The sequence below is a fragment of the Scaptodrosophila lebanonensis genome, unplaced genomic scaffold, assembly GCF_003285725.1.
Source record: "Scaptodrosophila lebanonensis strain 11010-0011.00,11010-0021.00 unplaced genomic scaffold, SlebRS2 tig00000061-arrow-pilon, whole genome shotgun sequence".
Classification (NCBI taxonomy): Eukaryota; Metazoa; Arthropoda; class Insecta; order Diptera; family Drosophilidae; genus Scaptodrosophila; species Scaptodrosophila lebanonensis.
In genome coordinates, this window is record NW_022060554.1 from 9,142,089 (window position 1) to 9,168,545 (window position 26,457).

Genomic DNA, 26,457 nt, shown 5'->3' on the forward strand with positions numbered 1-26,457 from the left:
ACGCTGATATTTATGCTGTTTCTTTTCCCAGCAAAAGGGACCGTTAACATTTTGAAATCGTTCATTTGATGAAATAAACATCGATATAAATCGATGAAATCGACATCGATAAATGCTAAATCGATGCTTTCACACCACTTATTTGCGGTCCATCGAAAAATATTCTTGTTGATATATTATTATATTTTATAATAAATTATTTTTTTTTGAAACGTGCTTTCATCTTTTTTGTAATAGACTGTAAACATCATTATGCTGGATAATATTATCGATTTTGCCAGTTACTGGTGGTTTCGTTACTTGATGGTGCGTACACTCTCCCCATGACCAATGAATTCCACAAATTTCTTTAATTAATGCCTCTTAATGTGTTTTTATATGGTGCGTACGACAGGTCACGGAGCTGTATATGGTGGAGAAATGGGAACGTGTTACGATACGTAAGTAATTCTCAATGCGAGCATGCCAGCCATTGCTGGGAGAATTGTATTTATTTATTTATGGTGCCTGATTAATACTGATTTCTTATCTTGAACCGCAGATGTTATATTCTTGACGTTATTCTGTATTTTCTGGTACTTTAACTATTCAGTGCTGCTTTCCTTCACCGGTAATCTTTTTGGTTTCGTGCCAGATGTATTGCCAGGCGTTAAACAAGGACAAGGCATAAAGGTCACATAGTCATCGGCAGTTGCAGAATCAGCTTAAGTTACAATCCAATTATGTTCATATTCTTTATACGCTAACAGCACTCATCACAAACCTTAATCATGATGGCAATGAATTCTGTCTAAGGTATGGAAAGGGGTTCCATAATATTAATCACTATCCTAGAAGAATTGATTACATCAACTTATCGACTTTAGCTCAACACACCTATAGTATTTTTCTAGTTAGCATTAGTTGAAAGTTTTTGCGTTTGGGTTAACCTGTAAAAATAAATACACAATTCAAATAATTACACTTACTCTTACTTTTTTTTATATACTTTTACTTCACGCTTTAATACACTAAAAGTTAGAATTTCATTATAAAAATATAGCCTATTTTTATATGTTCATATGCATTTTATATTATTTAATTATACATATATATGTATAGAAAAGTGGTGCGTCTTTTTGTTATTCGAGTGACTGCAGAAATCGCTGAAAGCAATTTACCATGCACAGAAAATATATTATATATTGTGAGTGTATAGTTAGGGGACACGGGCTACATAGACACTTATTTCCTAGTACGAGCTACGAACTATGTATGTATATGTGCAGGTATTTTAAATCTTGCACTGCCCTCATCGCTTTCATTCCTTAAATAAAATAGAGCCTACTGCTAGTGTTTAATGGACGGCAGACACCAAGTGTCTGCACTCCATGCAGCAAAATTACCAAACTAATTTATATATGCATGTAACTAAAAGCTAACTTTCGTTCGTTCTCTAAAATTAGTGCGATCGCCAATCTTACAAGGAGCAGAGTTGCGTTACAAACTAACTATATACACATCAGACAGCCAGCGCAGCTGCTTGTTAGGATGTGCTTTCCAGCAGCACCGATGTTAATTCATCATTAGACTCGACATATACGAACGTAGGATCTTCACCATATTCAAGGCGTCCATAGCGAGCCACCAGTGGCGTCTTGGTATTAACCTGTGTTGACCTCGGCCACTTTCGTTTAGTCTTCGTATGTGTTAGCATGTGGGACTTGAGATTGGTGGACTGGGCGAAGCACTTAGAGCAGCCATCGATGGGGCAATGATACGGTCGATCACCAGTGTGAATGCGCACATGGGTGCGAAGATTGAAGTCTAGCGAGAACCGTTTTCCACAACCCTCAAAGGTGCATTCAAAGGGCTTCTCACCAGTGTGTACCAGCTGGTGGCGCTTCAGTTTGGAGCTCTCAACAAAACTCTTTCCACAAACATTGCACACATGCCCGCGTGGACCATGCGTGTGCATATGCTTACGCATGGCTGAGTGATTGCGGAACTCCTTGTTGCAGCCGCGATGCGTACAACGGAACTTGGAGCCATCTTCCTCCTCCAGAGCTGCCGCTGCTGATACCGTAGTGATTACCGCATTGCTAGTTGCTTTGTTGTGACATAAAATCGAGGGCAACTTTTGCATTCCATTGCTGCTGGTGACTGTGGTGGCGGGACGAGAATTGGACACACGCTGTATAACCGCTAAATTGCTGGCGGGCGCCAGCGGAGGGGGTGCCGAGTTGTTTCCAAATGCTCCGATATTAGTGATGACGGGGGTGCGTTTTGAAGCTTTTACATTCGTTGATTTCAGGCGTACGTTCGTGCTGCTGTTCTGAAGAACCAGTTTTGGAAGTGTTGCTTGCACCGCTACTGATGGCGATGTCGTCGTCGTTGGCGTAAGGACTTTAGCCACCCGCGGCGTATTTGTGGGAGGTAGCTGGGGCAGAGATGTGGAAGGTGGGCCCAGCTCAACTGGATTGGGCATATTCTCAATTAGCTCAATGTTCCGGTACGTTTCTTCCAGCTGATTATCCGAATAGATATACTGTTCACTGAGAGATTGACTGTCATCTTCACCTTTAACATCGCCCATAAATGCGTTGACCACCTCCTCCACATCTGTAACAGCGGAAGCACTAAACGGATCCGGCAATATAACATACTCGTTTCCAATGCCATCACTGAGTACATCGTGATGCATATTTTCGGAGAGAATGTGTTCATCTATGATGAGTTTTTGCATGGATGAGGAATCGTTAACATCAGGTGTTATTGTCGTTGCACTGTTATTTTTTCCCATGTTATGATCCACTTGCTCTTCAAGATCGAGATCCTGTTCGAATTCCTCGTCTTCGTCTTCTGAGTTCAGTGAGGACCACAGTGTTACATTGAACTCATCCTGTGTGATACGTATGGGCACTTTTGTTTGCTTCCAGCGCTTCGCTGTAATCGTGCGTTCTGGTCGACCAAAGGGTTTAAAGTCTTGAGCGTTCGAGCTATTTGAATCTTCGACTGACTTCATATAATAATCGTTCTCCAGTTGCTCCTCCTTAATGGTGGTCGATTCGATGGTTGTCAGCATTTTTGAAGCGATCTCAAAAGCATTAGCATCACGCGTTATTGCGCTTACAGGCACAGCTTCTTCCTCCTCTTCTACATCGTCATTTTCCAGCTCATCCTCGTCAGCTTCATCGTCACTGGCCTGTTGCATTATAATTGACGGCGGCAGGGCATCGGCCGTAGCAACTCCAACTGAGGTGAGACTATCGGGTACTGGACAGTATTCATATACATCACCAGATATAAAAAATTCTCCCTGATCCACGACTATGTTGCCGTCATCATCGCGCTCATCAATGATCTCTTCGATTAAAAAATTTTCGTTGTCACACATATGATCTGCCGCATCCAGCTCGCTGGTATATGGATGTTCCTCAACGGTCGTTGTGGGTGGCAGAACGTGCGTAAAATACAATGGCGAAGTTGTGTTGTGCGTTGAGGATATCGGCAGGGGAACGGCTGCCGCGGCCAACGACAAATTTTTAACAATTGGCGCTCGCGGCTGGAAGTTGCCACCGTGGTTGTGACTCGTCATTGTGAAGTTGAAGTCACCGTCCGACGCCGTTCTTGGCGTTACTTTTTGTGTGTGTGTATAACACTACCTGAGTGTGTGTACGGGGGCGCTTTAACGTCAGTGTCAGCAAATAGTCAATCAAACTTTTCGCAGATCCAATTTGAAATGAAAAACTTACCAACAATCTAGTTGCAGGTTGTATGAGTCTGGTAGTTTGCTTTGTGCCTTTGGCTTTTTCTCCTATATTACTTTTGTATTGTCATAGGTGCGTGGGGCTACGCGCTGCGTCGGCAGCAGCAGCAGCAGAGCTCGTCTGGTAATGCTGCGCTTTATGCTCTTCTTGTTTATCTTTGCTGTTCAATTGTTTCCAAATTGTGTTTAAGTGGTGCCAAATGTTTACCAACAATGTAAATATTTTGAATTTTGCCGGTAAATATGGCGGAATTGTATTTTCCAAAATGGCTCAAGTACTTTCTCCTGCGTACACTTTTGTTGGTGTTGGTGTTTGACAGCGACAAAGCCAAATGCAACCCTGTGTTGGCTTTGTTTTGTGTATGTATGGAACAAGTCAGCTTAGAGGCGGATGGTTTAAATTTCTGTTCAATTAAGTTAAAATTTTATTTAATTTCAGTTTAATATATTTAAATCGTATGAAAAATGAATTTTATTTATGTATTCATTTACTTTTTCTCTTAATAATCGCTATCGATAAGTGGAACTAGTCAGGGTTGCCTCCCCGTACCGGCTATTTAAAGCGAAATAAATGTGGTAAATATATTATGCATGTATGTATTTTATGTTATATCCTTTAAATATTTTCCGCTATCTATTTTGTGTATTAAAGTCGTTTTATTGTTTGAGTTTGTAGCCTTCCTCACTTTAAATAGAGCGTAAGCTCTTTGACTCGGTAATTAATCCTCCCAGCGGATAACAGCCCAGGACTTCTACATTTATTTTGATTTATTTTGTTTTATTAGAGTATTTTAAAATTAATAACATATGCTTTTTCTATACTATAAGTTCAAACAGGTGGAGAAACTAGAGCCAGGTATTAAAGAAAGGAATAAATTAATTTAATTAATTTGAATAATTTAAGGAAATGACCTCTATAACAAGTGGACAACCAATAAAAAATTTGCTCCAATTATTTTTAAATCCCAAGAATATAATTATGAATAGAAAAACATAAAAGAATTGAATTGAATGTTATGTTTCCAAATGTTTTGATTTTATTTTCTGAAGGCGTTTGGTCACACTGCGAAATATATATGTATGTACATATATACATATGTATGTACGTTTCAAGTTTCAGAGTTTTATAACTTTTGGTCTTAACCTTCATGTCTTAACTGTCATGTTTGACATTTTTTAAAGCGATAACTCTTACAGTAAAGTAGTTTTTAAATCATGTTTATGCGGTGATGATCCGAACAGAGTGCCTACTAGGGAAAGAAGTCACATTGTGGGATTCCTGCTAGCTAGCCGTTGAACTATGCCGGCCCAACTGAAAAATTATAAGGTTTGTTTCGAAAATCAGTTCGCACAAATTAATTTAAAAGGTAATTTGAAATTTAATAATAGAATGTCAGTTTGAAAGTCTGTATAATTATTTGGCCATTTTGTGCTGTAATACATTTAATCGAATCTAAATCATTGGCGGGTATACAATTACTAGTTACAGTTGACAAATAGGCATTTAAAAAGGTATTGTACCACACAGCTTTTGAACGCGAGCACTCTATCATCATCGAGCCGGCCGATAGGCAGCCCAAGTACATCCCTGAAGTCTCTATTCTTTAGAAATTACATACATTTTTGGAAAGGAAATCCAACGCACAAAAAACACGATTTTAAAGCGACTTATGAACGCGCACGTATCGCTGCGACCCCAAAGAAGTCGCGAAAGCTTGCACCTGCGTCTATTCAAAGTGCATTCGTTGTTTTTGCCGCTTATTTAGTCGCCGCTATTAGAAGCAGCAACAGCCCTCGCCCAACAACACCGACACTTCCACCCCCTACCGCGCCACTGCCGCACAATAGTGAAGCCTGCCACATACATAAAGACACAAACACAAAGCAATACAATAGTAACGCAACAATATGCAGGCGATTAAGTGTGTCGTCGTCGGTGATGGCGCAGTGGGTAAGACATGCCTGCTCATCAGCTACACAACAAACGCTTTTCCCGGCGAATACATACCCACCGTGTTCGATAACTACTCAGCCAACGTGATGGTAGACGCCAAACCCATCAACTTGGGTCTTTGGGATACAGCTGGCCAAGAGGACTACGATCGCTTGCGCCCACTGTCGTACCCACAGACCGATGTCTTCCTCATTTGCTTCTCGCTGGTAAATCCGGCATCGTTCGAGAATGTACGCGCCAAATGGTATCCGGAGGTACGTCATCATTGTCCCAGCACCCCAATCATACTAGTGGGTACCAAACTGGATTTGCGCGATGACAAGAACACGATTGAGAAACTGCGTGACAAGAAGCTGGCGCCCATTACATATCCGCAGGGTCTGGCTATGGCCAAGGAAATCGGAGCTGTCAAATATTTGGAATGCTCGGCGCTGACGCAAAAGGGCCTGAAGACCGTATTTGATGAGGCTATACGATCGGTGCTCTGCCCTGTGCTGCAACCCAAGTCGAAGCGCAAGTGCACCTTGCTGTAAATTTAAAGCACTCCACCATATACTCCCACACATGCACGCCCACAAAGCTTTGTATATGTCTGTTTGACTTCACGGAGCGTTCCCAAAATCATAATTTGATATTTCAATCTATGTAAACGTAATAATCTTAATGATAACAATTATACGCAACTAGCAGGCAGCAAGCGTGTTCAGCGATCGTCTTAAGGACTTTTCCTTAACCATACGACGTCCGCTTTGGCAATTGACGCGTCTCCAATTATCTTGTGAGTGTTTTAAACTTTTGTTAAATTTTTCACTAACTAGTGTAGGCGTGGAGATGCAACTCCACTGCCGACGCACGTTGCTCGCGGAGCTCGTGGTCAGCAAGAGCTTATTTTTTCTTAACTATTAAGTTCGTTCGAAGTATTTGTAACACTGTCGCTGTCGTCGTTTTAGTGTTTTGTTTTCATTTCCATGTGCATTAATTTGAACTTAAAGTTGTCGCGATATTTCTATTTGAAAAGAAACCATTAATCTGTATTGTATTATTTAACATTTTTGTAATTAAAATTAATGTTGTATAACTGAGGTAAAACCAAAAAAAAAAATATATATATATATAAAAATAAATGAAACCTATCTAAGGAGCCGAATAGCCGCAACAGCATAAAAATGTTAAGGGCAAGCCGCCTGTTTGTAGATGAAGCAGAGAGAAACGTTCCATTGCAATTACATACATACATACATAATTACATATTGTATTTAGGTGTTGATTGAAATGTTTGGAGATGTGACAGGTAAAATGTAAATCTATCGGATCTTTCCTATTGCAAGTCAAAAAGATTACCATCTGGGGTCTGCATTAAAATTGAGACGAACTTTTTAAAATGGCCAAGATCCTGGAACTATGTATAAGATGAAGTCCTTCGTATACTATGTACTGATTAAAAATACAACACAAATTCAGAGAAAGAAGATTTCAATACAAAAATCTTTGAATATTTTGTATTTTAAATATTCAAGCCAGAAGAATTAATTATATAAACGTGTCTATTTCAATGGAAATCAATAAAGAATAAAAAATATTAAACTTTTGTGTGGTATATCTGTGGAATCTATGTAGATGAAACAAACGAAAACATTAGAAAATGAAACAACCCAGTTTTTTAACGATTCTTTTTTACATTGTTTTAGAAGAAGTTTCCACATTAGTTTTTATTTTTAACTACCATATATACAACTAGTAGTATATTTTTTGTTTAAGCTGTTTAATTCCAGTGCTAGAAGAAAGAAGGTGGAACGCAATGTTTGATCGCAAGTTTTGGATACATATGTAATATTCGATGAATATATTATCAATCACAAAACATACAAACAATGGTTTTTACGACTTGGCAAAACAAATTTGGAATAAATTATACCAAGTTTCTATTAGATATGGCAGTCTACCATTAGTGTATTGAGATCCAACGCTTCTACAGGGTGCGCCATCTTTTATGTCGGTATGTAAATATTGAATATCTTTGTCATTAGTGAACCGATTGATTTGAGTAGACCAGTGTTGAAAACCTCAGTTCAAGAAATTGTACAGAACCAAATTAAATAAAAATATCTCATACTTGAAAATCGGTTGTTTATTTTCAAAGATTGAATATGTTTACATACCGACATAAAAGATGGCACACCCTGTATATCTTCTACTTCATTGACTTGGTTGCGAAAAATCGTAAAATTTAATAATAAATCTGAGCATCATATTAATAAAAAAGTTCATAAATTGGTAAATGGTACGCATTTTTACTGTGCCTATCACATTTTTATACTATTCGTATAAAGTCCATTGAGACAAATTCATTGAGTTGTTCGGTGGCGACTTTATTTTCCCATTCTTAACAAGCCTATTTTAAATGGCTTTAAGTTGGAAAATAAATGTTCGAATTTGTTTTTATTGCCATGAAAATGTCTCTTCTGTAGACATTCGACATGTGCTCTGGTTACACAGTCTGAGCGGTTCAACTGACACCATCCCAGTTAGTGTGAGCCCGGATGGCCCGCACAAAATGCTTATCTCAGCGCGAAATCCAGCCGACGAGTTGAAAGCCCCATCAGCGTTTAAAACAAAACAGCCGAATGTGGCGCAAGATTTATTTTATGCTGGAATGTTCTGTTCTCGCAGCTGGAAATTATGTATAATCGGAGAACGGCAACAGCAAAAGCGTTTTATGTTTATGAGTATGCAGTTGATATGTATACATACTTATACATGTACATACATACATATGTATACATGTATTTTACAAAGGCCTGTTTATAACGTATGTATGCATATGTGCGTGTGTTGTGGATGCCGGCCATTTGCTGGTGACGTGTCCATAAACAGAAATATTAAAAATGTACCTACATATGTATGTGTATCTATCTTAGGCACAGTCTGGACCACACGTCCATTTTATTCATGCTGACGTGTATGTACATTCATATACACAATCATTCGGCCAATCAATATGGGCTTCAATTAGACACTAAAATCAAATCACAATATTTTAGGTCTAACATAATTGTGTCGTGTGAGAAACGTCCATATGTGTGTATGTACAAAGATTATCTTTACGCTAATTTCTTTTTAATGCACTTTGAAGTTGCTTATAATTAGTTACAAATTATTTGGCATTATTCGTTTCCACATTTGCCCCAATGGCCATTCGAGATAAGAATATTGGACTAAACTAAACATGGGTAATCTCATAGATCAGGTGATAGATTCAGTGCTTGGAAATTAAAATTCGTCATGGCGGGCCAAGGCTTCACCAAAGTCCGTGGCCTGTGAGCCGACGAACACGTCATACTTTTCGAGAACTTCCGCCTTGGTCAATTGGTCGTCATTGTCATGATCGGCCTCGAAAATGAGATGCTTGGCTTCGCTTTCAGCATGATCGAAATCGGGGGGCACAATCCATTGACGCACTTCCTCCTCGTTAAGGTAGCCGTCCTTGTCTGTGTCACGAAACTTAGCGAATGCCTCACGTTCGCTTAATACCCACTCGGGCTCCTCCTCATCTGGCTCTGATGGCTTGTACATGTCTCCAATGTATTCATCCACAGAAATTTTGCCATCTTTATCCTTGTCCAAGTCTTCTGTAGTCTCCTTGAGCACCACATCGCGCATTGCTGGATGGTCCTCTGGATGCAAGAAGGCGGCAAACTCCTCACGGGTCAAGCTATCGTCCAAGTCAGTGTCTGCGACGGCCCACCGACGTCGATCGCGAGCCAGCATCGTCTTATACGAAAAGCCTGCAATGAATTGTTGTATTTTGGACGCGCACTTTCTTATACCACATTCTTTTCTTGCTTACCATGCTCCTCTCTCTCCAACTCCTCCTTGTCAAGGTCATCCATAAAGCCATACACATGCTGGCGATAACTGTCCCAACTGATTGTTTTGTTGTTATCCGGATTGTGCTGCTTCCACAAGCGGCCAACATCCTCGTCTATGTAGCGGCGTTGGGTGTACTTTATCCAGTTCTTCAGCTCTGCCTGAGTTACAAAGCCGTCTTTGTTCTCGTCGATGCGGTCCACAATCAGACCCAATCGCCGCTTACTCTCCTCCGGCGATAGCTCATCGAACTTCTTTGCCTCGTCAGCGCCCAAAAACGATTCGTGGTCGTACTGCGGATTGTGTTCGCCGAAATCAAAGTGCTTGGCATGATGAGAATCTTTCTCCAACGGATCATGTGGAGGCAGTTCATCGCCCGCCGGTATGCTGGAGGCAGTAACAAGACTTATCGCAACAAGTAACAGCGTCGCAAGCGACGACCATCCGACGTGCGCACATTTCATCTTGACTATTCAGAGACTAATGAGAAGTTATAGAGAGACCGGTGGCAAGACTGCTCCATCTACTGAAATCACTGTTCAAATTGATCTAAATAGCGAACTGAACTGGTTCCAAATGTTCTAAGAGTTTTAGTTTCCAGTGTTATCAAACTCTTAAATTGTTATCAATAAACATATACATATGTATGTAGCAAATCGTAACAAATATTGTTCTTATAATATATAAATAAGCGTGTATGTATAAATGTCAGACACATAGTTAATATTAAAGCTCGAATTTTAAAACATTTACCAATTAATTTCGATTTGTGTTCACAATCGTTAAATTTCAAATCGAATTTATATTTCATCCAAAAAACGGTAAATTTGATAATATTCTACTGGGTATTTATTACGAGTTTTCTCGAGCAGGTATTAAAAAATTATTTTTACAAATAAATATAAAGCTAATTTTTAAGCATTTAATTACTATTTTTCTGTCTATCTATGTATATAATACGTATTGCAATCATTTTTTGGCCACCACTCCAACATCGCTACTTGTTGACTCGTTGACATCTTGACCGAGGGAACTAAAGTCTCCTGTGTTGCAAGAGATGCTGGGTATATCAAAATTTGAGAATCCACGGTAGTTTGATACTTCGGGCTTTAAGGGTGATGGTAACAAAATACCCGTTGGAGGCGGCAGGTCGCTATCAATTAAACTAGCCGAGGAATCCGTTGTGGAATCTAGTATGCCTGATGTCATCGCCGATTGCGCTTCAACTTTTAATGTTCTCAATTGTTCTTGTTGCTGTGCCAGTGGATCGAATTCATCAAGATTCACATTGGAATCATCAGCTACGCTATTTTCGCCACTTTTGTCGGACAAATCAAAGTCATAGTTAATGTTGGTCAGGCCGCCCTGAAACTCTGTGCCCAACATTAGAACATCTGTGTTGTCAGACGACTCTTCTAGTAAGGAGACTGCATCAAAGGGCCCATAATTGAAAATCGGGGATGCAAACAATTGATCAGGTTGCGGTAGCGTTGTGTGTAGAGGTGACAGGTGTCCAGCTGAACTGATGCTGACATCCTTGAGGGCTAGTGTATGGGCTGCATCGGCATAGCGTTCATCAGGAGCCAGGAGTGTGGGCTGGCTCTTTGCTTTATCGGTACAAGAAACATCCTTCACATCAATTGCATTAAGCAGATTTGACTGATAGTGACCGGAACTGATAAGGGCCGCGGCGTCATCGCTGCTATGATTCAATTGTGCACGTGCTTGGCTAATAAGGAATGCTGGTGTCTTGATGGGCAGCAGCGTGAGTGGCGCCTTAGCATAGACTGTGTCTACCTTCCTCGTGACCTCACTTTGAAACTCTATAAGCTCACGTTCAAATTCTGAGATGCCTGTAGTAATAACCATATTACGTTTCTTCAACAGTTCCATGCGCTTCATATTTTCTGAGATCAGATGTAAACTTTCGCAAGCTAATAGCGCGCTCTCCCACGGAGTACTGTAGGGTTTCTCACCAGACATAAGCGCATCAAACTCTTCGCAACTGATGTTTAAACTCTCGCCGTTAAGATTCTCGATAAAGGCAATAGCCGAGCACAGGTTAGTAAAGTAATAGCCCCCTTCGCCGCTCATAACACGCGCTGCATTAGTAAAGCGCGTAACAAAATTTAGGTTGCTATGCAGACGGACGGGATTCGCCTTTAATACCACGAAGATAAGCGCTGGAAGGAAATCATCAGCACTTGCCGGACCACCAGTTGCGCGTTTTAGCAGTTCGAAGATATGCCGACAACAGCGAACTGTGCACTCCAGCTTTTCCTGTGGTGAATAGTATGAGTCTATCCCCACTAATTCGGAGATGGCATTATAGACCAGATCACGCGATTCGGCATTCACTTCATCAATGCTGCAGTCCAGATGCTTAGCCGTAATCCAGCTCAGCTGGCGTATGCGTTTCTGCACCTTTGCATCGTTCTCCTCATCGGCGGTAAAGTACGGACTGAAGAGAAATCTGCAAACACAAAAGCCGTCGTCAGAAATAGAATTGGGGAATAAGAGCATGACTCACTTGTGATTCTGCGTCATCACAACCTTCTCAAAGAAGTCAATGGCACTGTCCCGGTCCTCGTTGGACACTATTTGAAAACTTGGATCACTGTGCACTAAGTCAGCGAACCTAGTGTATGCATTTTGCACCATTTCTGAGAGCTCATCGATGTTCTTGTTATTGCTGTTTGCAGTGCTGTTCATGTAGCGTTTGATTTCCAAATCCAAACGTTGGATTTCCTTCTTTAGCTTGCGTTTGCCATCATCTGGAATTCCGAGTTGGCGCAATTGAAGCATGAATTGATTCTCGGTGGGATCTGGCACGTAGTGTTTTTGTGGCGTCACTGCAAAAGGGGAAAACCCATGTTAGTAGAGGTTGTTGCAGAGGTTGTTTTTTGTTTGTGGTACGTACACTTCTGAGCGCCCACCTGGAGCGTCTTCTGTAAAACCGTTGGTACAATTGATTTCTTTTTCTGCAATGTCTGCGCTACGTCACTACTGCCCTGTGGTTGTTGCTTATCCCGCTCCTGCTTGTTCTTCTGATGCGGCCGCCCAAGTAAGTTCTGCGGAGATATGCGCTCCATTGTGCCACCTGTGGAAGTGAGCACAAGTGAGCTGCTGCTCGCACTGGCCTTCTCTGAAATTTTCACAAAACACAAAGAAAAGTCGACTTCAGTAAATTGGTACACTGTAGATAAACAAGGGACGCTTACGTCGTTTCCGCTCATCATTGCGTTCGCGGAAACACTTCGAACAGAGTCCATCGAACTGTGCATTGCCATAAAAGCCACAGCCCCTTTTACATTTTAGGTCTTGGGTGCCGATTCTCAGTTGCGGAGCACGCCCTGTCGAATACATGCGTGTACTGTAGATGATTTATAATTGAGATTATTCTTCAAATATTCGCAATGCCCTCTTATCCGTCTGGGAATACAGCTTAGAGCTGCCACGCAGTTGGAAGCCAAATTTACTGAGTGGCCGAAAAACATGGCAGCTCTGTGTTTTGCATTTATGTACCAGTGGCTGGAACTGGTTCATGTCCACATTAACGTTCTTGTAAGTAATCGATAGTTACTTAATAGTCCGCTATTATTCAAAACGGAAATATTATTTTGTGTAAACGATGCCACTTATTCCATAATTCCCACTAACCATTCAGCAATGAAATATATATATTTTATTTTCACTAAAATTAAATTTTAGTAAGTTTATTAAAACGAAACATTTTAATTGCAAATTATAGTATTTTGATTTATATACTGTGCTAAGTACATTCAGAGAATTTGAGGTGCCATAGGATTCCAAAAACAAAACAAGTTTTGCTCATACAATGCATAGGCGCATTAGCTTAAACATAATCTATGTACTTTTCAGTTTTTTAATAAAATTAAATGGCAGCTTCGAAAGATTTAGGGGTCTTACATATAGGACGGTTACACATACATTCAGATGATACTTTGTTTTTTTTTTCATACATACATATATGCAAAAGTTTGATTTCAACACGTATACAAAGAAATTTCATGAATAGTATAGTCATGTATGTATGTGTATATGTAAATATGTAATCGCAAGCTAATTGGGGTACAACAACAATTTGAAAAAGCTCAAAAAACACATAGCCTATGACTAGAATTCTAAAAAGCGAGATGCCCTAATTTCTCTACATTCCAATTCAATTTCTAACATGTTGTTCCCAATGAAAAATTCAAATCTCAGGCGCAAAACTAAATCCCACAATGCATCTAGTTTGATATACACTAATTGACGCACCCACTTGTTACCCTACTTGCCATCAAATGCAGCCAACTACTTGTTGCCCTACGAGCATCTAAATTAGGGCCAATTTTTAATGGACCTTATTACATAGGAGTATTACAAATTACTCGTTTCTAACAGTACAAAGATTTGAAAACCCAATTTGTTGTTGATGCTTCCATAATTAATTAGTCTTAGTTTTGCTAATATTCTGCTACATCAGCACAATTGCTGTCTCTTTGTCCTCGAAATGCATCCTTGTCTAGCTGCGCTCACTACCCTTAATTACGTATAACCAATATGCTAGCAGCCATAGGACCCTTTTCCTATTGAGGCGCGTTAGTCATAGGATCAGGACTTCTTTTTGACTTATCTGACCGATTTTGATATCAAGCAGCCAGTTAAGCAGTTTGCAGCCGAATGACATTCCTGATTCTCTGACTGACCCGGGTCTATAGGAATTTGGATAAGACTATAGTATATTTTTGTCTTTGTAAATTTAGCAATTCAACCATTTCAAAAGTCTCTCGTCTATGCTTTATAAGTAGTTTTGAACTTACATTTACACTAACAATGTATGTCTTTGGCATGCTACCTTAAGTTTTGAACTCATGTATTTAAAATGTAATTAACTTTAACGTTTCCAACATTTGCGCCATAGCTTTGGTTTTAGTTTTGATTCAACGAGTTACTTTGGTTTTGATGTTTTTTGATACTACTGTTATTTTCTAGAAAATATTTGATTTTTCGCATTTGTATAAAATCAAGTCTAACATTTTACTTGAATAAATTCCGTTTTGAAAAAGTATTTCTTACCGACAGACTGCAGTTTAAAGTATTGGCTAAAATATGTTGACATTACGACTTTAATGTGTACCCTGTGTTATCTTTTTCGTAAAACTTCGATGAAGAGCTTTTCCTAGAGCGCCCAATCTGAATGATGCAACATATAGTTAGGCTATAAACGAGTTTTAAATACATGTAACGATTAAAAAGTCAGCAATGTTTTTGTGTTACGCGACATGGTCCTAACTATGATGAGCTATCGCAAGACCGTGTTCCCGGAACGTAGTTCTGCTAACTGAAATATTTAAGACCCGCAATTAACATAAATTTCTCGATGAATAACTCTGAATCGAGCACAGCAATATGTGCAGCTCGTCCGATTAGCGTATTGGCCGTATGGGGAAGCGCATGGTGAACATCAAAGCGGGCCAGCGTCAGTTCTGGACGTGCTAGCACGGGTGCAATAATATTGTGTACCATTTCCCTGCAAGAGTTCGAGGTAGTCATGTTATTGCAAGAGTTACGCGTTTTTATAAACCCGTGTTACCTGTATACAGTGCCCAGATTGGAATTGTCGCGTATGGCCGCTTTACAGAGCTCCAGTCGTGCTGAGTGTGCGGGCACATATCGGTCCTGACTGGAACCGCATAGGAGTATATTCTTGAAGTGATGAAGCGTGCTCCGTTGACTCAAGCGATACAAAAAACTGTTACGTATGTCAGTTGTATCCCGCATACAGAGTTGCAGGAGGGAGCCCGACTTCTTCCACTTCTGCATGAACCACATTCCTGCAAAAATCAACGTACACGTAAGTCAGTCACAAGGAAAGCTATTCTAGGATCTGAATTCATTTACCCATGTTTACCAAGCCGCTGGTATTGTAGAGCGTACCCAAGTGAGGACCAGACAACGAGAGGAAGGTGTGCAGACGAGGCAGTAGAGGACGCATTTGTGGGCGTGCTAGGGCACTCCTTACAATGATGGTGCCGAGGGAGTGGGCGACGAAAGAAATGCGCGCTGGATTCAGTCCGCAATTATCGATATGGTATAATATTTCGGCGACAAGCCTATAAAAGAAAGATAATGTTAAAATTCGTGACTATAATGGAGAATTGTCATAAGTACTAACCGATCGGTCATGGTATCGAAGTCGGAAAAGGTGTCGCCCTGATTACGCTCAGACATGAGGAACTCAAGGTTGACGCCTGGCAGGCCCAGCTCCAAATATGTCCGTACGAGTCTTAGATCTGCCGAGTTACCATCCAGACCATGTACGCAGATTATCAAATGCATGCCATTGGGAGAAAAGGCGCGATATTCATCGCTGATGTAGAAATAAGGCAGCTCGGAGGCGAGTTTTACAAAATCTGAATAAATACTGCCGGTGTATTTGATCTGCTTGCGAAACTCCTCGCGGCATTTCTCAAATTCAAGTAGCGACATATTGGCATCATTGGCCTTTCGCTTGTATTTTGAGCTGCTAGACCTTTGGCTGTCGCTGCGCACCATCGGCGTTTGTTGTTGAGACGTTCCATTTACTAAGCCATTCGAATTCTCTTTATTTTCATCCTCCTCCGTCTCTTGGTAGTTCAAGCAGTTGCTTCCGTTCTCATGTGTTGAAGTTCCATTCACTATGATTGTGGAGTTGAGCGGAGCTGGCGCTATTGGCGGCGGTTGATGTTTGCTGTTGGGACACTGATGATTTGGTGGATTGACCAGCAAATCCCGGCTGCGCTTCAGTTCTGCAAGACTTTGCGACTTGAGCACCGGCTTGTTGCTGAAGATGGCTGGTGTCGACATTGGCTTCAGGGACTCGTAGATGTGGTATACGGGATTGTCTATTGCACCAACTGGCTGACGTTGGAGCAGCACCGGTTGCAGTTCCTTTAGTGGTGGCTGCGATGGCTTTGGTGGTATCGATTGTTGAATTTGGTGACCAAGGTGCAGACCAGGAGCTGGTGGCAAAGACAGCACCAACTTACTGGGATCAACACCAATCGACTTCTGTTTGTGGGGTTTCGTGGGCTCTGGCATGCTTGGAGTAGGTGTCGGCTCGAGTGGCGGGTCTCTAAACTCATCGGGTGGCAGAACATCCTGATCCTGGAACTGCTGAGGGGGTGGCACACAAACGTTGTCTAACGGTTGTATATCCTTCAGACTGGTTATGTCAAAATCTGACTTTGATTTTTCGCACTTTGAGTTGTTAGTCCGGTTGCGTGTGCGTCGTTGAATTGGCGGTCGTTCCATATCCTCTACCTCTGTGGATTCCCCATTGGGTAGCTGACGCAGACGATCCAACTGAAAGCGCGAACGCTCTTTCTTGATAGTCAATGTTACTGAGGAGACCTTCTTTTGCACCGTCATATCCGTCGGTTGGGTCTTGGCGGGCGTGCGGCTCTGTGCACTAGAGGCCGCCGACTGACGCTGCTTCTTGGACTTGTGAGGATGTGCTTGAAGCTGTTGCTGCTGGTCCAGCAAGTTCTGTAGCCTCAGGCGCAACTGCTCGCCGTTCAGCTTTGTCTCCATACCCATACTGAGCTGCGTCTGTTGACGCTGCTTTGTTTCGTTCGTAATAGTGTCGGGACTAGAGGGACCGCAAGAGCTGCGTCGACTTGATACCCAGCCGCTCTCCTCGCTGAGCGATGAGGTGGAATTGCTACGCACACGTCGCTGTGGATCCGAGTCGAATTCTGGAGGTGGTGCCAAATTGGGCAGAGACTCACTGAAGCCACTGGTGTTTGGGTCACTGCTAGTCGTTGTTGTTGTGGTCGTATCTAGCCGATAAGGTACGCTGCTTGAGCAGAGCAGCTTCTGTTCGGCGCTGGTCTGACGCACTTGTACCGGAATGTCGCTCTCCGAGCTGCTTGATTCCTTGCGTAGATTTCCACTGCCATTCTTCAGCATCTCCTTGATGTCTGAGACGCGGACCCGTGCAATTTCTACGGCACGTGGTATTGTGGAGCAGACAATCGGAGCTTGCAGATGTTGCTGCTGATGGCGTAGCGCTTGCGATGAATTGCTTCGTGGCATGGTGGTATATTGAAGGTCTGTAAATGGCGTCTGTGCCGCTAACTTCTCCTGATCCGTTTGGCCATTTGATATTACCGGTGGGTATGAGTTACGAGGCAACACCACACCATTGGCCATGTTCTTGGGCAGAGAGTTGTAATAGGTACAGGTGGGCTGCTTGGGTGGATTAAGCATCTTTATCTCATGTAGATAATCTAAGCGACCAACTCCATTCTCGTTGCCAGAGGGATTCTTGTACTTTTGCCGAAATTCTGTAAGATTACGCATTAAATCCTCGGCCTGCACCTTGTTGCCGGGTCGAACCATGCCCGCGGGCAGTGTTTTGTAGGAGGATGCAGTGTCTCCATTAACATGTACTTGGCGGTAGCCGCCGAATGTCTGCTGTATCAGAGCAGCGGTTTCTTTGCGTGGGTAGCACAAGGTCTGAACCTGACGCAAAGAAGGTGCGCTTTGCACTGCGCTGCCATCCAATTGATCTAATGACTTGCTGTGGCGTGTGGGCAGCGGTCCGCTTCCCATGGTGCAGTCCGCGACATCGGTCCCAGCAATACAGTCCAAATCCTCCAGCAATCCTGTCACCGAGTGCCGCGACAAATTGTGCCTCTGGAGTCCTGGTGTTGAGAGAGCCATGTCGTCAGTAACGCAGGGTAATTGCTTGGTGATAACGGCGCTGGGTGTGATGGTCAAGCTGGCCTGTAGGATCTCGCCACCTAGTGCAAAGCGAGGAGTCACCAGACACTTGGGGTGACCATGACCATTTCCATTTATGCTTTGTGGGTAATCGTAGTTGAAGTTACAGGCCAGACAATCCTTATTCACTGAATTGGGCGTCGGGGTCGGAGTTGCTGTGGTCGCTGCAGGGGTCGCATGATGACCGTTCAGACTGTTATTGGAGTAAGTCTTATCGAGTGATAGAGCTGCATTGGTGACACTCTTATTCTTAGTACCACCAGCAGGGTGGTCATGTGCATTGAGATGCGGATCGCTGCCAGAACGACGTCGCGCATAATTTGGGGGCTCCACATAGCGATCCTCGAAAATTAGCGGCAACGAACACGTGTCACCATCGATTGGCGTGCAATGAACAGGCAGCGGCGGCAGCGATTGCATGTAGCGACTGCGCCGGGCAAGCTCTGCGATGGCCACATAGTTCTGGTAGTTGCTATCATAACAGCCGGCAGCCGAGTGACGCGGGTTCTCCATCACAAAAAAGCCCTCCGAGAATCGGCGTACCCTTAAAATGTGGTGCTTGCGAGCAAGCAGTGTGTGAACCGATTGTTGTGTCGAGGCGAGCAGAACACGACGCCAATACATGATGGACTCGGCGCAGAGCTGGGCAATGTCCGAGTTGGCGCGAATGGCAAAGTCCTCTTCCACATCGTGTAACTACAACAGAAAACAAATTTTATTAATTTTTCTTGCACAATATTAATGGAATTTAAAACACCTCTGTTATGTTTTATAAGATTGGTTTTTATACCCTGTTCTCGTAGGGTAAAAAGTGTATATTAGGTTTGTTCAAAGGATGTAACAGGCATAAGCAAGCATTTCCGACCCCATTAAGTATATACATACATATATTCTTGATCCGGATGACGAGAGATAACGATATAGGTGTCCGTTGTCCATCTGGATGAACGCCTGGATTTCGGAAACGGTTAGGTGCACATTAACCAAACTAGGTATATAGACGCTCCTAGTCCCTAGGCTACACGGGTTTATTTATTTTTATAGCCTGTACCCAAAGGGTGAAAGGCTATACTAGTTTTGTGCGCATGTATGTAACACACAGAAGGAGGCGTGGCAGACCCCACAAAGTATATATATTCTTGATCAGGATGAGAAGACGAGTCGATATAGCCATGTCCGTCTGTCTGTCTGTCCGTCTGTCTGTATGAGCGCAAGGATCTCAGTAAGTACAAGAGCTAGGATAACCAAAATTGGTATTAAGGTTCCTATAAGCCCTAGGCAGAACGAGTTTGTTTATTTTTTCTGATACACCCCCCCACTCCCCCGCAATTTTTTCTTATAACTTCCGTAATTCTCGGAATTTTAAAATCAATTTTGGTAGGTACATCCAGTTAGTACTAATGTGTCCGTGTGCCAAATTTGATGTAAATGTATGCTGTTTAAACTGAACATAAACATGTATTCTAATTTAATTTAATTAATTATTTTAATTAATTAATTCATTCATTTTTTTTTAATAATTTAATTTTAAAAAAATTTTTTTTTTTTAATTTTTCCTTTTTGTGGAGAGTACAGGCTATTTTACTGTCGGGCTTGCTCGACTGTAGCGTTCTATCTTGTTTTTTTTGATTATCCCCTCCCCTTCCCCGCTGCAGACTTTCGTCAATACTGTCCACATTTCAAAAGTAACATAAACCAAACTGCACACGTAGTCTATACATAAATATCTACTTTTGTTTCCAATTTCATTGAAACCGGTCAATTGTAAGAAAAGTTAGTAGCGAAACAATTTCACCCCAGAACTACGCCCACAAAGTGGAGCATCAAATTCGCTCTTCTTATTCTTGTTTCGGTTGGGCGCATATATGTAACTTAAAGTAGAAAGTTTGTCGGGATACAGGATATTTCACTGTTGGGCTTGCTCGACCATAGCGTGCTCTCTAGTTAAACTTCACAAAGATTAAATACAAATATGAAGTAAGTATATTTGTGAAGATTTGAGATGTTTCTGGCATAGCGTCAAATATTTTATAGCAATAGAAGTCGTTGTATAATACTCTGGAGGTTTCCAAGGAATAATAGATTTGATTAGGACTTTAAAAAAATAATTACTAGCATATCTATTAGTCTGTATTTCTAAGTAATCTAAGTGACCAGATATATATTTATATAATCCTATTCTATGAACAAATTTTTTTGGAAAATTTATAGGACAATCTTTTTGGGTTCTGCAGGTAACTATAAAGACCTCGTAATCACAATTTAAAATGTAAGTGACAAGTCTTCTTCCTGACAGCCGCTCTCTATTATATATAATTTTATTACTTAGAAGTAGCATATAAGATGGCATATATTTAAAAAAAATCGACTACCATAGCTGATTACATCTACTTTTCATTATGGAGCGTTTCTTACCTTTGCCTGCTCCATCAACAGCTGCAGTCTTTCGTTGGTGTCATTTTCGCGTAGGGGTGGCGACCCTATCTGGCTATTAATGCTTGGCGGCAGCACTGTGCTGAATTCGTTCAGTGTTGCCTTCAGGTTCTCAATGGCGCCCAGAAGTAGGCAACAGATTTCGCGATGTATTTGACGCGACTGGAGAAGCCTTCCAGCGGGGCCACCACTACATTTCGTAGTGCCTCCGATTTGCGGTCCAAAAAAGACCGCTTCCAACGGACCCGGTGAGGTGTTACCGCGACAGCTCAGCTTTCCGGCGCTCCAAGGCTTCGAGCTCTTCGGAGCACTGCAACAGATGTAAAACGAGAGGATTAAAGCAATCTCTGGTTTTGGAACATGGTCTAGGTAGTTGAACTAAATACAGGAAGCGCTAATCGAAAATGAATTTCTTGCATATACACGCACACACAGACAAAGAAAGCATTGAAAGTATGGCACGCTCCGGCTACGAGTACGAAAAGTGGCTAGACCAATCTACGAGTAAATACGAGTGTGAGCTATGAAGTACCAGAGTCTCGGATCTTACCATAACTTTATGTAATTGAAAATTCTTTTCCTTTACGGTTTGTTTAAGTTATTTGTTGGCGCCGTCACACCGAGCGCGTCAATCGGATGTGTGGGTTGTGTGGGTTGATCCATTGGTTTTATTGTATGATTTTTATTGATTCATTTTGGTATTGGTCGGGTTTTTCGGTTTGGTTAAATTTGAAACATGTTGAGCGTAAAATGAAATAAATGCATTGAGTTGGATTTTAGAAAATGAAAATTGATTGATTGGCATACATTAGGGTTTTGCAATAGGGGCTGGTAGCGGGATTGTGTGTGGACCTATGTAGATAAATGAATGCACATATTATTAAGCGGCAATTGCAGAAAATGGTGTTAAACGATCAATATAAAAATATATATTAAATCACTTAAATATGTATGAATATATTGTAATATGAAATATCCTTTTCACTGTAGACAAGGTATCCTCAGATACATTGTAAGCTCTAATGTATGTGCAAAAATTAAATAGCATATATCTATTTGTGTTATTTAATTAAATCAATTGCAAGCTTGATGTTCGCTTACGTTGGTGGAATAAAAAATGCTGTGGTCTAGTTCAAAATAAAATAAAGCTGGTAAAAATAAAAACAAATGTTAGCTAAATAAAGACAAAATTTAAACTATTTTAAATGAGGATTATCGATCAGGAACATTATTCTAACTCAAGTCTATTTTTTTACTAAAGTTATATAGTTGGTCTAAAATTCAGATAGCAACAGTTTTAATTACAGTTATGGGCCTGAATGCAATTAATTTATTGTTCCGATAGTCATCAAAGAAAACAGTCGAATTCATTTCGTATACTCTTTCGCTTGTGAATTAATGAAATAATATATTCAAATATTTGTGAAATTCGAAACAATACCTATAAATATATAATCTAATTGAGCAAAGCCATCAGTTCTGCTCTTCGATACGAGGAAACAACGTCTTAAATTTAAGGAAAATTGCTAAGAATTCTGTGGATGGCAATTTAAACGAGCGATTGAGTAAAATATGCATTTTGCACATATTCCTGGCTTGCGGCTTTCGAGACTGAAATTCAGCCACAACATCTTTTTTGGCTTTCAGCGCACGCTGTGGCTCAGAAATGCATTCCATAGATAGTCAGGCAATTTGCACTCAATGCTCTTGAAATGGGGGGACGGGGTATGTGTATCCATTAATTCTGCTTCAGTTGAAAGGCCAAGGTCAGAAGAAAATTCCAAACAGAGTGGCTGATATTTTATTCATGTTGTTATCTGGGCGCATCGCTCTGAAAGCGAGCATTAAAATGAGCACTCACTACGGGCATCGTTGGATTTTGAGTTTTTGTTTCATATTTGTGGCAAACTATTGTGAAATTCAAACTAAGTGGAGTATTGCGACCAGGCGGGAGGTGACAGCAGAGAGGAAGGGGGAAGGAGGCAACTTTTAGCGATACAAAACAGATTAAAGAATTATTCAAGAACTTTTCGCTACACTTGCTGTACAAACTTTTCATGAATCAAATGGCGTAAAAATTGACTGCGCCAAGGCAGTGGGAAGTTTTGAGGCAGAGCCTGCAGCAAGGACACCACAACGGCGCTGCTACGCTGAAGTCTGCAGGTGCCGTTTGCAGTTCGGCCAGATGCAAAGGAGACAATTGTAATGCGAGAGTCATTAAAATGTGTAGTAGACGGTTATGTGGGAAGGTGCTTGGATGCATACGCGTACTGTAGGTGACTGTACAAGTAGGTGTCCATGTGGGTGTAAGTATGTTGATGAGGGTGTGGGTGTGGGTGTGATTTGAGTGTGTGTTACCGAAGGTGGCATGCGACTTTTGTGCCCCAGTTTGGTGGCAACTGCCGCGCTGTTGACTGTGCAATTTTAATGAGTTGGAAATGACTTGTGTGTAGGATGTCTGACCGTCCTTTGCTGCAGCAGACAAGTCTGTCGCTTTTCATTGGTGCTGCAATCAAGCGGACACACGCAGGCATACAGACGGACACACACACACACATACACATACACACTCACACTTTGGTTTAATTTACTGGAAAAAATGGCAAACGTTATAGTCGAGCATATATGGCTAAGAAATATCCTCTCGATAGACCATAATTAATTTTTATGTATTACAACTAAATGGGAATTAAGAATTAGACAAATTTCAACTCATCCTCTTTTTACCTGCAATTCCTGAAATTATTTTTCCCAGATCTTGAAATTACATTAAACATTGAAAAGCTTTGAATTCATTTCTGGCTGTTTTGAATTTGACTTTTAAATAAAAATTTAAACGAGATTTTGTTTAATATGACGTTCAATCATGCTGTAATTTGTTATAGTTTGTCAAAGAGTAAGTGGAATGATATTTTAGCGTAGCTTCGAAATCTTTAGCAGGAAATGCTTGTAGTAAAAATAATTCAGATTGCCTATATCTTTGTTCTGGACGAATAAATAATACTTGTATATATACATGTATATCTGCCACCTTTCAATCTAACATAAATTATTTTCCCGTTGGTTGTAGTGCATAAATAAAAGACTATTAACGTTGACATTAGGGATCATGTTGTCGTCTCAAAAGGCGCAATAAGGAGGAACTTTGCCCTCGTCTGACTGGGATATGCAGATTCGTGAATCTGTCGCCTGGGTCACCCTTTCCCCTGGTACTTACTTAATGTATGGCTGGTGTAGTGCCACCAGACTGGCGTGTATGCCCACACTAATGGCTGCCAAGTGGAAATAGTCGAACAGCACTGGTAAATGGTAGTGCAGACCACGGCCCGGATGAAAGTTGAGCTGCAGTGTACGGGTGGAGGCCAGCGCCAGATTGCTTGTGCCATTCTGCTCACCGAACCACAATTCCAGCTGCAGCGAGAACTCGGCCCTTTCGATGGACTCCTTCAAGTGTCGACTGTCAACTGCAAAGAAAAGCGGAGAGAGAAAAAGTACGATATTGTTTAAACATTGCATTAGAGAATGCGACAAGTATTGACATCGCTGTCGTCAATATGATAGCGTCAAATGAAATTTCCTGCAATTTCGATTGCTTCCACAATGGCAAGCTCGGAGCATAACCAAAGTAAATCTGGCGTGCAAACAAATTTCTAGGCAATCGAATACGTAAGTATTTGAGTTTCTTCCTTTCTTTCTTTGAATATACATATATGTACGTGTATTCTGGAAATGTTCGCTACGGTTCCCGCTCCATGATTGTCTGCCATTGATTGTCAAATATCCGTTTGCTGAATATGTGTACAAGTATAATTTTTCCAAATTAGGTAATCGAGCTGGCGTTGAAGCATTTCAAGTGACCCGATTTGGGTAACAAAAATCAATCCACATTTCCAAACGGCTATGGGAGGAATATACATATGAATACTAACTTAAACGTCGATACAAGTTTACCAAACAACTTCTGTTTTCAGCTGTGAAAGCTCAATTGAATAGCCAGTGTATACGGACCTACTTTTATCAGATTTTGAGTTGCTTTAGGCTTTAAAATCGCAAGGTATTGAAATATGGATTGATTATTTCACACTCTGTCTAACATAGTACAATATACAACCTATTTTCATTGAATTTGAACAGATAAAGGTAAATCAGATTCAATTAAAATTTGTCATCGCACAATCAATGTCCAAATCAATCATCTGTGTGTGGTAAACTTGATTCGATTCAACTTGAATTACTTATTACAGGTCCTTTCATTGTTATTGCTACTTGGTGTTCGATTGGTAGTTTGGCCAATGAGCGCTTGACTATTGTGGTTTAGTTAGCCTTTAATGCCAGTAACATTGCCTTGTCCCTCAATACTTGCGACAAACTCCCGTGTGCATTACAAAATGTATTTCCTTTCATAAAATAAGGATTTACGGAATAACGCTGTAAAGGAAAAGGGAAAATCTTGCCAAAAGTGTTAAGGAGGAAAAAAAAGAAAGGAAAATGTGCAACACGTTGGGTGAAAATATGATTGCCAGTCAAAAAAGGGAACAGTTTTTATAGAATAGGTGAGAATAATCATTATAATTAGAGTTAGTATACATATATTGCTTTCGAAGAACCGCTCCTGCCTCTCCCATCTCATTAGAGAGGTTATATCATGTGTTACTATTAGAAAATGCTTTTTCATGCCACACTTTTTAGAGATTAGTTGCTCATGTGGCTAGTTTTATCTGAAGGGGATAATTACTCATCTATACTACAAGTATATCTACTATATACTAATATTATAAAGAGGGAAGATTTGATTGTTTGTTTATTTATTTGCATTGAATAGGCTCCGAAACTACTGGAGCGATTTAAAGGATTCTTTCACTGTTGGATTATATTTAAAAAAAAAAATAGAGATCCTTACTAAAACGCCAATAGTGTAACCCAAAGTATAAAAAAATTAACTAAAAAATTCCTGAACAGGATGCTGTTAGTGCAGAATCATCCTCGGAACATTATGTCCATTTAAATTCACCAAGTCCTTTTGAAGTAAAAATCGGAATTCCAAACATGTTTTTGAGAAATTGAAGCTCTCCGACAGTGTGCGATGGGACGAGGCTGCTTATTAAGGAATTGCAGGACTACTTAAGTGCAGCAATCATTATCAACGTCACAGCAGCTGGTCAACTAGCTCGTATACTATAAATAAATTAAGTTTTTTCATCTTTAAATCAAAGCAAAATATATGTATATATATGAATATATGTATATAAATTTATAATCATCTTTTCGCAGCCAGTTGGGTATAGCGCATATGTCGTAGAAGTTGGGTTGGTTTGTTTACATATACGTATATATATTTTTTTGCATTTTAAATTCTGCCAGCTATGAGGAATATTTTATTTGCTGTGGCAACGTTGACAGGGACAGCATCAACTTAGTGTTTATTTGCAGCTGCAAGTGTTTCAAGAAACCATTTTAAATGTTCGCACAATGCAGCCACAACACTTCAGTAGACAAAAAGCAAGGAGTGCTCAACATGTGGGGAAATAAATTGCAGTGCTCTTCCGCCTTAACAGTCTCAGCTGGGCTTGGAATGGTGGCAGGGAGGAAGAAACAAAAGGGGTATGATTTGTGCATAAAAGGAACAGTTAGTTTTTGCTTTTCCCAGGGCTCTGTGCCAATTCCACATACTGGCCGAGAGATC

At 40.9% G+C, this 26,457-nt stretch overlaps 6 protein-coding genes across 7 annotated transcripts in view; 2 read left to right on the plus strand and 4 right to left on the minus strand.

The window, feature by feature from the left end:
* The first annotated feature begins 174 nt into the window (after positions 1-174).
* LOC115624818 lies at positions 175-958 on the plus strand. Its single transcript, XM_030519666.1, has 3 exons — positions 175-306; positions 395-440; positions 542-958. The coding sequence occupies exons 1-3, from the start codon at positions 253-255 to the stop codon at positions 679-681; spliced, it is 240 nt and encodes a 79-aa protein (XP_030375526.1). The 5' UTR covers positions 175-252; the 3' UTR covers positions 682-958.
* Positions 959-1,055: 97 nt separating this feature from the next.
* LOC115624817 (transcriptional regulator CRZ2) lies at positions 1,056-4,202 on the minus strand. 2 transcript variants are annotated; one of them, XM_030519664.1, is made up of 2 exons: positions 3,735-4,202; positions 1,056-3,644 (listed from the first exon to the last, which is right to left on the minus strand). In XM_030519664.1, the coding sequence occupies exon 2, from the start codon at positions 3,575-3,577 to the stop codon at positions 1,526-1,528; it is 2,052 nt and encodes a 683-aa protein (XP_030375524.1). In that variant the 5' UTR covers positions 3,578-3,644; positions 3,735-4,202; the 3' UTR covers positions 1,056-1,525. The 2 variants fall into 2 exon arrangements, with proteins under 2 accessions (XP_030375524.1, XP_030375523.1); XM_030519663.1 differs by having other exon boundaries at positions 1,056-3,665.
* A 1,169-nt stretch (positions 4,203-5,371) lies between these two features.
* On the plus strand, positions 5,372-7,270 carry LOC115624552 (ras-related protein Rac1). Its single transcript, XM_030519277.1, has one exon. It carries the CDS (start codon positions 5,657-5,659, stop codon positions 6,233-6,235), a length of 579 nt encoding a protein of 192 aa, XP_030375137.1. The 5' UTR covers positions 5,372-5,656; the 3' UTR covers positions 6,236-7,270.
* Positions 7,271-8,612: 1,342 nt separating this feature from the next.
* Positions 8,613-10,061, minus strand: LOC115624664 (calumenin-B). Its single transcript, XM_030519452.1, has 2 exons — positions 9,550-10,061; positions 8,613-9,487 (listed from the first exon to the last, which is right to left on the minus strand). Exons 1-2 carry the CDS (start codon positions 10,031-10,033, stop codon positions 8,973-8,975), a joined length of 999 nt encoding a protein of 332 aa, XP_030375312.1. The 5' UTR covers positions 10,034-10,061; the 3' UTR covers positions 8,613-8,972.
* A 404-nt stretch (positions 10,062-10,465) lies between these two features.
* LOC115624667 (rab5 GDP/GTP exchange factor) lies at positions 10,466-12,982 on the minus strand. The gene is made up of 4 exons (XM_030519460.1): positions 12,791-12,982; positions 12,490-12,714; positions 12,100-12,421; positions 10,466-12,042 (listed from the first exon to the last, which is right to left on the minus strand). The coding sequence occupies exons 1-4, from the start codon at positions 12,933-12,935 to the stop codon at positions 10,539-10,541; spliced, it is 2,196 nt and encodes a 731-aa protein (XP_030375320.1). The 5' UTR covers positions 12,936-12,982; the 3' UTR covers positions 10,466-10,538.
* Positions 12,983-14,498: 1,516 nt separating this feature from the next.
* The window catches only part of LOC115624516, a 30,955-nt gene continuing 18,996 nt past the window's right edge, over positions 14,499-26,457 (minus strand). Inside the window, exons 4-9 of the mRNA XM_030519231.1 lie at positions 23,992-24,238; positions 20,757-21,084; positions 15,751-19,037; positions 15,477-15,688; positions 15,169-15,409; positions 14,499-15,105 (exon numbers count right to left, since the gene is read on the minus strand). Of these exons, the coding sequence (XP_030375091.1) occupies positions 14,913-15,105; positions 15,169-15,409; positions 15,477-15,688; positions 15,751-19,037; positions 20,757-21,084; positions 23,992-24,238 (4,508 nt within the window). The 3' untranslated portion in view covers positions 14,499-14,912. The remainder of the gene's footprint in view (positions 15,106-15,168; positions 15,410-15,476; positions 15,689-15,750; positions 19,038-20,756; positions 21,085-23,991; positions 24,239-26,457) is intronic.